General features: G+C 37.8%; 1 protein-coding gene across 1 annotated transcript; it reads left to right on the plus strand.

Annotated features, from left to right (window-relative positions):
- Window positions 1-4,738: 4,738 nt before the first annotated feature.
- LOC142165034 (uncharacterized) lies at window positions 4,739-6,246 on the plus strand. The gene is made up of 2 exons (XM_075223680.1): window positions 4,739-5,308; window positions 6,142-6,246. Exons 1-2 carry the CDS (start codon window positions 4,739-4,741, stop codon window positions 6,244-6,246), a joined length of 675 nt encoding a protein of 224 aa, XP_075079781.1.
- Window positions 6,247-10,508: the final 4,262 nt, after the last annotated feature.

Here is a 10,508-nt window from a genome sequence, read left to right on the forward strand (position 1 = left end):
GGATCACAGTCATCAGTGTCACAGCCACTCGGGTCACAGCCACTCGGGTCACAGCAGTCAGTATCACAGCCACTTGCGATCCGTGCAGCTATGTCATAGTCACAGGGATCACATCTATCGTCATCAGCGACTCCACCTATTGGAGGCCTTCGCTTGCGGGATAGTAGCTCTGACCCCCTACTCATTCCACATATGCCTCTGATACACATGTTTCAGACGATGATGTTGCTACTGCTACTGACGAGGAGGTGCATTATGATCAGTATGGCAGGATCATCATAGTCCCTGAGGGTGATGGGTAAGAGTTATTTGTTATTTTTATGTTTATTTTTTTGTACAGTTTTTACTAAGATATTAATTTGTTTTATTTATTAAATTGCAGGTTCCTCCCGAGTAATATTACTACGAGGATAATCACCAAAGCAACCAGAAAGCTTTATGATGCCCCTTATGCGTCTTGGCGTGAATTCCCATTCTCACTGAAAGAGGCAATTTTCAATGAATTTAAGGTATAAATGTTCTTTTAAGCAGTATAATTATTTATATTTATGATATTTCCATATAATATTTAACTTTTGAAATACAGAGCAAGTGTGTATGGGAACACCAGTATATCACGGACGTGGCTGCAAATTTTAATCTCAAAGCTCGCAAGCGGTTGTCACATTCTTTCTCCATAGCTAGACAGCTGAACCAGAAGCCTGGTTGGTTGCTTCAGGAGTTTTGGGATGATTTGCAAAGGCAATGGCTTACTGCAGAGTTCTTACAGACGAGCGAAAAGGGAAAGAAAGCTCGTGCATCTGAGAAGGGAGGATCATTGCACACTGGAGGTGCGGTCAGCCAGGGGACAATAAAAAGAAGAATGGTACGTAATTGCTTAATTTATTTTAATTTTCAAAGTATATCTATTATATTTATTAATTAAAATTTACGAGTTTTCAGGAAAAGAAGTTGGGTCGTCCGATGAACCAAGATGAGCTATTCAAGGAGACTCATATTGTGAAGAAGAAGAAAGAAACGGATCAAGAAAGGTGGGTCGAGGGACGTGCCTCGATTGTACATGTAAGTTTTCACTTTTCATTAAGTATTTTCATTTACTTTTATGTAAATTTTGAAATACTAATTCAATTTACTTTTTCTTATAGGATCGCTTCAGAGTTGAAGCTGAGGAATTCATACGCAGCCAGCCACCTAATGAGTCGGGCACGCCATTCCAACTTTCGGCCGAGGATGTTGAAAGACTATGGACGCGGGTTGCAGGCGGTCCAAAATGGGGGAAGGTATACGACCTTCCTACTAAGACATTCCATCACTATAGGTGTGGAATGCAAGGAATATGGACTTCCTCGCAAGCCGAGCAACTTGATGGGGAGAGCATCTCCGCTATGCGGGAGACTGTGACAAAGCTCACATCCGAGCTAGAAGCGTCCAAGGAAATAGAAAAGCTTAGAGATGCTCAGTATATTGGTGTGGTCGCTCAGTGCCAGAGCATGCAAGAGTAGATCAAAAATCTCCTAGCTGGATCTTTTTCGATTCCTCGGTCTCGGCCATCATCGCCAGAGGCTGCCCGTCCCCGTGCTCGTTCGTCCCGTCCTCCAAGTGGTCGTTCCTCCCGTCCTCTCGGTGATCATTCTTTCCGTCATCGACAAGTAGACCCTTCTCAATACCGTGATGATGATGAAACTTCATCAGACGGTGATGATAATGAAGTACCAAACAATGAATGAATTTTAGACAATTTGAACTAGACAAATACAATTTGTTTTCCATTGGGTTGTAATAAGAGTTAACTTAGTTTGGTAGTTCTATTGAAATTTACACTTTCTTGGTTTTAATGTAGCTTTTAATGTTGTTTTTGTGTTGTTGTTGTTGTTGTTGGGTTGTTGTTTGGTATTGTTATTGGAATTGTTGTTTGAATTGTTGTTGTTGTTGCTTGTTAGGGTTTTGGTATGACTGGCAGGTGGTGTAGCTGCCAAAACAGGCAGTTTCTGCCAAAATAATACACATAAAAGCGACCAAAGTTGGTCTCTATTTGGTCGCTTTTCATGTTAAAAAAAATAATTTTCTGGAGAATAGCGACCAACGTTGGTCGCTATATACCCAGATTTCTACAAAAAGCGACCAAACTTGGTCGCTATTTCATTAAAAAAATAAAATTTCTGGTGATATAGCGACCAAAGTTGGCCGCTAATATTTAAAAAATAAATTAAATTCATGTATTTAGGGACCAAAGTTGGTCGCTAGTTTAATAAAATAAATAAATAATTGAATAAAAAAGCGACCAACATTGGTCTCTAGTTTCCAGATTTTAAAATATAATATTTGGATTAGAGACCAAAGTTGGTCGCTTTTTAATGATTAATAATAAATAAATAAATAACGTATTTTATATTTAGAGACCAACTTTGGTCGCCAAATTTATATTATTAAATTAATAAAGCGACCAAAGTTGGTCTCTATAGTCAATATCCGGAAAAATTGGTCCATTTAGTTTAGAGACCAAAGTTGGTAGCTAATTAACGGCCAACTTTGGTCCCTAAATAAAAGGGACCATCAATATAGCTACCAGGCCCCTGTGGTCGCTTTTTGGTCGCTTTTTAGCCCAGTAGCGACCAACTCTGGTCGCTTTTTGCGGTCGTTTTCCCCCGGATTTCTAGTAGTGAAAGCAGGACGAATTAATTATTGATCCAGCGGTCCAACTCTAGTTTTGAAAAGGATAAGTGATCGCTGCAAATATAATTCAGTCTAAGTGTCCGGAGTCAAATCCTACAATAAATTAAGGCTTAGCTACAATTGTTCAATATTGCTAAGAAACACAAGTTCAAATAATTTTCTAGTTATAAAGATTGTAATTTATATTTCTAACTAATCAACTAACAAATACTAAAAAGCAGTAAATTATCAACTAACGAGGATAAAGTTGGAGAGAAGATTAAGGAGGCATAGAGGGATGGAATCCTTCCCGCTACGTCTCCTATAATTTTGCCTAAGTATTCTCTATTGATCGTGAGTACTTCAAGTATCATAATTCCCTCCCGAGTAATTACAACAATTTACTAGATATATTCTCCCAAACTACGCTAGCTGACACTATCTTACTGCTCACTATGACCACATCAAGGCTTTGTTATTCCTAAACACATCTTTAAATCCGCCGTATTGATTCATCGCATATGTTAGGAGTGAAGTTGTTCAACGACCACCTAAATATATAATCTTTCCCAAGCAATACATAATAAATAGGCACAGTCAATTGATGACCATTCAATCAACTGAAATACGCATGTAGTTGACAAGTAAAGAAATTTAAAGGCTAAATTATATTAAAACTTAACAAAAATTCATCTCCTAAAGGTTCCATCAAAACTCTAGATAATAAATTAACTACTCATAATAGTATGTAGAAATATAATACTAAAATTCATAACTAACAATAGAAAATAGGAAGAATAAAGAAAAAACTCGTGGTTGAATCTTCCTCCTTGCTCCTAACGCATTCTTGCCTCCGAAGGTGTTGTCTAACCCTAAAGTAGTGCATGCCTTCTTCAACAGGGCATTTTAGGATGTATTTATATCAATTAGGGTTTGTATGAGGCGGACAAACCAATCCAATCTCGGATAGGAAAGCTGGAATCCGCATCGCGCGACCAAAGACGCGGGCTCAGTTTTTGAAATTTTTTCATTTCATGAAGCGATCCATGCCTTCGCTTCACTTTATTATTTTGTGCATTCAATTGTCTCCTTTTTCGAGTCCGTTTTTGTGTCATGTGCGAGAATGGACGAGCTCCCAGTTCTTCCATCTTTTTTCTTTTTTTGTAACAAATTGACATATTATGACCACTCATCATCCAAACTTACTCCTACACACAAGAAATATGTAATAAGCAAAGTTTACTTCTAAAACCATGTAATCTCCCGCAACCCACATATGAAATAATATGCAAACATACTCAAAAATATGTACTTTTCATCATTTATCAATTACTATTAAGGTTTCTCATTTGAAAAATTGTTGAGCAAGCTTTTCATCAGAGAAAAATGGAGTCTGATGAGAGAATTGGAGGCTTCTCACCAGAGAGAAATGAAGTGGTGGAGTCATCTATGAAAAGTTAAAGAAGAAGAAGAAATAAGGTCTTCAGAAAAGAGACCTAGGTTTGTTTGGAATTAAACTAGGTTGTCTCTATTGACTATTGGACTTGACACGTGGAGCAATCTCAGCATTTAAGAACTTACAATCTGAGCCCTTGGATCCTACACGAGTAAAGCACATGCACACTCATAGTAAAAAATATTTTGGTTACACAGTTGTATTTACAATCAATAAAGTTTAGACAAGTGTACAAAATAATTTTGTTACACAGTTAAAGGCATAGACAATAGAAATTAGACAAGTGTATAGAGTAGTTTTAATTTATAATTTTCTTTTGTAGCAAATACATGTATAAATATTTGTACAGTGAATGAAACAATAGACATAAAATTCTGCAATTCCCTTCTTTAATCTTTCATGGTATTAGAGTAGTAGCTCGATTCCAAGGGAATTCATTTTTCAATTTTTACTTCTTCTTCATTTTCTGTGTTCTTCATCCTATTCGATCATGGCACCCGAAATACTCCTCATTCCTGCACCTCAAACTTCAACTGGAAATGGAGTGACTCTTGATGTTAATCACCCCTACTTCCTTTATTCATGAGATGCTCATGGAATGGGCTTAGTCAATGCAGTCTTTCATGGCATATGGTACCATGGATGGAAGAATCTGTGTTGATAGCCCTTTCAGCAAAAAGCAAGATGGGCTTCATCGATGGTACATGTCCAGCTCTTGCCATTGCTTCCAAAGATTATCAATCATGGAGCAGATGCAACGATATGGTAACATCATGGTTGTTGAACTCACTGTCTAAGGACATTGGAGACAGTGTTATATATTCCAAAACTGCAAGAGAGCTCTGGACTGGACTGGAGTACATGTTTGGGCAGTCTAATAGAGCAAAATTGTATCACCTGCAGAAAGAGTTAGCTGGTTTAGTTCAAGTTACAAGTGACATAGCAACCTATTTCATAAAGCTTAAATGTCTATGGGATGAGTTGGATTCTCTCAACTCCAATATCAAGTACACCTGCACTTTTATCTGTGAGGGTAAGAAAGTGGTGGAAAAATCACAAGAGGATCAGAGACTAATTCAATTTCTAATGGGGTTGAATGAGGCATATGATCCAACTAGGGGAACCATACTCATGATGAACACATTACCCAATATCAACCATGCATACTCCTTGATTCTACAGGATGAGAATCAGAAAGAGGTATATGCTAACCCTCTCATTTCAACTCATGCTTCATCCTTCATGGTAGGAAATCAGAACAATTTCCAAAATCAAGGAAACTTTTCATAAAGAAATGGGAAGCAAAGACTTCCTCGGCAGTTTCAGAAGTCTGCTAATGATTTTCAAAAATCTGGAAATCCACCACAAAGGACATCAACTCCTAAGGCAAGGAAAGGAAAATTCAACCCTTATGTTTCTTGTACCTACTGCAAGAAAATAGGTCACTCAGTAGCAGATTGCTATAGAGTCATAGGGTTTCCAGATGGTTTTGAATTCACAAATGGAAAATAGGGTCAAGCACCCATCAGAGGTAATGGAGCTTTCTCAGGAGACCAAGGAGATGATCCGAACATCAATTTTAATGAAGTTATGAATCAACACCTTTCAAAGGAACAATTCTCACAGTTGATGCAACTCATTAAGCAAGTTAAGGTGACAGATGCAGGAACCTCAAACTCAAAAATCAATGCAAATGTTGTGGCTGGTACAATTATCAAATATTCTGGTTCTTGTTTTTCAGTTTACAATTCAAGCACCTGGATCATAGATTCAGGAGCTTCAGAACATATGTATTTTGACTCAAATGCTTTTATATCTTTATTACCTCTTCTTGTTCCTCTATACATCAACCTACCTAATTCTTTCAAAATAACAATCACTCATATAGGAAGAGTTTCCATTCATTCTGATTATATCTTTAAAAAAATGTATTGCATGTTCCTACTTTCAGATATAATCTAATGTCTGTCAATAAATTTTGTTTGCAATTTCATTGCATCATCTCATTATACTGTACTCAATGTATGTTGCAGGGCCCTTTAATGAAGATGACTCAAGTTTTTGTGAAGCAAAATAGGGATTGTACCTATTGGAGCCTAATCATAATAGCTCTAGACATAGGTGTGAAGAAAATGTAGTTTCATCTTCAAAACAGAACATTTTCAGTCAAGTTTCAGTTTCTTTCCCTTTTCTACAAGTACAATCTCTGATGTAAATCTTTGGCATGCCAGGTTAGGGCATTTGCCCTTTTCGTCAATGAAACATCTCAATTTTATTTTCATTCCTACTGATTTTGAATGTTTCTATGATATTTGTCCTAAAGCCAGACAAACTAGAAATTCTTTCCCTTTAATTCAAATCAAATCAAAAAGAGCATTTGAGTTAATTCATGTTAATACATGAGGACCTTACAAAGTCCAACTTATAATGGTTTCAAATATTTTTTAACTATTGTGGATGATTATAGTAGAGGGACAAGGACATTTCTTCTAAGCAGCAAGAGTAATGCTTTTGATGTCCTAAAGAATTTTTTGACTATGGTAGAGAGGCAATTTGGTGTTAAAATACAGAAGCTAAGGAAAGACAATGCCTTTGAGTTAGGCAAAGCAACTCAACAGTCTACTTTTCTTTCCTCTCAAGGAATTGCACCAAACATATTGTGTAAACATCCCTCAACAAAATGGGATTGTTGAGAGGAAGCACAAACATCTAATGGAAATTGCAAGAGCTCTACTTTTTCAATCAAAAGTTCCTATTCCATATTAGAGTGAGTGCTTATTGACCGCTACTCATTTGATCAATTGGTTGCCTTCTAAGGTCCTTAAATGAATTACACCTTTTTTCATATTATTCAACCAACCACCCTAATATGATTCTCTCAAAAGTTTTGGATGTTTATGTTATGTGTCTACTTTATCAAATGGGAGAAGTAAATTTGCTCCTAGAGCTAAGGCTTGTGTATTTTTGGGTTATTCTTTGGGACAAAAGGGATACAAGTTGTTGGAAATAGACACAAAGAAAGTTGTAGTTTTCAGAGATGTTCATTTTTATGAGGACAAATTTCCTTTTGCTTCTGCACATGTACTCTTAGAACCTACATTTCCAATTCATCCACCTTCAGATAATACATATACCTATCCTCTCTCACATCCTTCTTCTATTCCTGATCCTATCTTACCTCATTCCCCACTACCTAGTAGGGTCACTTCACCTCACACTTCTTCTTTACCCAACACTCATTCACCTCACTCTGATTCACCTTAATCACCTAGAAATCAGTCACCTCACACCCAGATTCCTCCCAGCATTAGTACACCTACACACATTGATACACCACCTCAGCCTAGGAAATCAACTAGAGAGTAAAAATGGCTAAGATATTTGAATGACTTCATCTGCAGCAATGTTCATCTTACCAATCTAACTGAAAGCTGTTTTACAGAACCAGCTCAACCTAGTGTCTACTCCTTTGCAGCCCTATCATCTCACAATCAACATGTTATGCACTCTGGCAAAGAGCTATGAACTCAGAAATTGAGGCCTTATAGGTAAATCACACTTGGGATGTGGTTCTCTTACCATATGGAAAAAAGGCTTTACTGTGTAAGTGGGTATACAAGGTGAAACACAACTTTGATAGCAGCATAGAGAGACTAAAGGTCAGGTTGGTGGTGAGAGGAGACATACAAAGAGAAGAGATAGATTATACTGAAACTTTTTCTCCCGTGGTCAAAATGACCACCATATGTTGCTTACTGGCAGTGGCAGCTAAGAAAGCTTGGCCAATTTATCAACTAGATGTAAGCAATGCATTCTTACATGGTGATTTACAGGAGGACGTCTATATGAGATTTCCAGCTAGTTTATCGCCTCCCAGTCCCAACCATGTTTGTTTACTAAGTAAGTCTTTATATGGTTTAAAACAAGCTTCACGATAGTGGTATGCTTGGCTTGCGGGCGCTCTAAGTTTCAAAGGTTATTCTTCTTTAATGAATGACTATTCATTATTTTTTAAAAGACAGGCAGGTTTGGTTTCTATTGTGGCCATCTATGTCGATGACATTCTTATTAGTGGAGATGATTTTGATGAAATTTCAACTCTCGAATTGTTTCTTAACGCAGAGTTTAAGGTAAAAGATCTAGGCAATTTGCATTACTTCCTAGGTATGGAAATACTGAGGGAAAACAAGGGATAATCATGTATCAAAGAAAATTTACCTTGGACTTGATCAAAGATTTTGACATTCCCGAATCCTCTTATGTGTCGTCTCAACTTGAACCTTCTTCAAAGATACGAGCAGATGAAGGGGAACTTCTCCTCAATCCCACCATATATCGTCACCTTGTTGGGAAGCTCAATTATTTAACACACACAAGGCCCGACTTGTCTTTTACAGTTTTGAAGCTCAGCCAATTTATGCAGAACCACAGAACTTCCCATTTTGTGGAAGCTCTTCGAGTATTGCGTTACTTGCGTTCTGACCCAGGACAAGGGATCATTCTGAACACTGCCCCGTCCCTCAAATTGGTTGCTTTTTGCAATGCCGACTGGGCGTCTTGTTCTGAAACTCGCAGGTCTATTAGAGGATTTTACATCGCACTTGGAGGTTCAAACATTACTTGGAAATCCAATAAATAGGCATCTATTTCTCTGTCGTCAGTAGAGGCAGAATATCGATCTATGCGAAGAGGCGTCGCCGAGTTGGCATGGCTCACTCGTTTGCTCGAAGATATGTCAGTTCCACCTTCACTACCAGTGCCAGTGCTCTCTGATAGCAAATCGGCAATTCACATCACACGCAACCCGATTTTCCACGAATGGACGAAGCACGTAGATTAGACTGTCACTTTGTCCAATAACAGTTTCTTTCTGGTCTCATTACTCTGTCCTATGTTCCCTCATCTTCACAACTAGCGGATCTTTTCACCAAAGCCCTATCAGGGCCATCTCACAAATCTGTTCTTCACAAGTTGGGGATAACTTCTTTACCCACCAACTTGAGGGAGGATGTTGAGCAAGCTTCTCATCAGAGAAAAATGGAGTCTGATGAGAGAAATGGAGGCTTCTTTTGTAGTCATAGGCAATAGAAATTAGACAAGTATATAGAGTAGTTTTAATTTACAATTGTCTTTTGTAGCAAATACATGTATAAATATATGTACATTGAATGAAAGAATATACAGAAAATTCTGCAATTTCCTTCTTCAATATTTCAAAAAAAAAACAAATTTGTTTTCATCTATCACTAAACACAAAAGGACAAAGAGGTTTGATGCTAAGAACTGAATCATGCTTCTAAGTAACTGTCACGACCCGGATTTCCCCTTTTGGGAGTCGTGACGGCACCTACTAATGAAAGCTAGACAAGCCAACTGTTTGAACAAATTATCTTTTTCCCATTTTAACCATTTAACAATTATGAAACAATAGCTTATAAACAACAGAATTTAAACAAGCGGAAGAAACAATAAAACCATTTAAATATATCCAATACAACTTCTTAAACAAAGACTACCCAGAACTAGTGTCGCAGCTTCACAGACGGTCTAGGAGTACTACAAACAAAGTCTGAAAGATAAATAATCCACTGTTTCTGAAATACATAAATGAAACAAGATGAAGGGATAGAGGGAGACGCCAGGGCCTGCGGACGCCTGCAGGACTACCTTGGATCTCCGTATGGACTGAAGGCAACCACCCAAGCTAAGATCCAAAAGTTGCTTCTCCGGGATCTGCACACAGTGTAGAGTGTAGTATCAGCACAACAGACCCCATGTGCTGGTAAGTGCCTAGCCTAGCCTCGGCGAAGTAGTGATAAGGCTAGGACCGGACTACCAAATAAACCTGTGCAGTTAAATCATATACAACAGAAAATAAGAACATTAATGTACAGTTAAATATGGGAGGGGGGAAACATGTTGTGGGGAAACATCAATTAAGAATAGAAAGATAGCAGGTAAATACAAGGAACACTACCTCTCAATTATCAGCAAGAATCAGGAATCAAACAAGTGCACGACATCACCCTTCATGCTTTTACTCTTGTCCTCACCAAAAGAATCAATATAAATTGCACGAAATCACCCTTCGTGCTTTTACTCTCGTCCTCACCATGAAATCAATATAATCGGCACGGAATTGTACATCGTGCGACATGACATCACCCTTCGTGCTTTATACTTTTTCTCACAAAATCATACATGGCAACACCCTTCGTGCTTTAACACTCTCTCACCAAAACAATACACGGCATCACCCTTCGTGTTTTAACAATCTTCCTCACCCAAACAACAATCATAAGCAATAAAGCAAGGAAATAAGTAAGATTAAAATAAAATACCGTCAAGGGAACAATAGTTCAATAATCAAATCCCGGCAAGGGAACAATATCAAAAGCAT

This window comes from Nicotiana tabacum, chromosome 10 (genome assembly GCF_000715075.1).
Source record: "Nicotiana tabacum cultivar K326 chromosome 10, ASM71507v2, whole genome shotgun sequence".
In the NCBI taxonomy this organism is placed as follows: domain Eukaryota; kingdom Viridiplantae; phylum Streptophyta; class Magnoliopsida; order Solanales; family Solanaceae; genus Nicotiana; species Nicotiana tabacum.

Excerpts from the sequence above, each read along its gene's own strand:
- LOC142165034 (XM_075223680.1), top strand. The coding sequence starts at position 4,739 with ATGGTACCATGGATGGAAGAATCTGTGTTGATAGCCCTTTCAGCAAAA. Across the intron at positions 5,309-6,141 it reads AGGATGAGAATCAGAAAGAG|GGCCCTTTAATGAAGATGAC; the intron begins GTATATGCTAAC and ends TGTATGTTGCAG.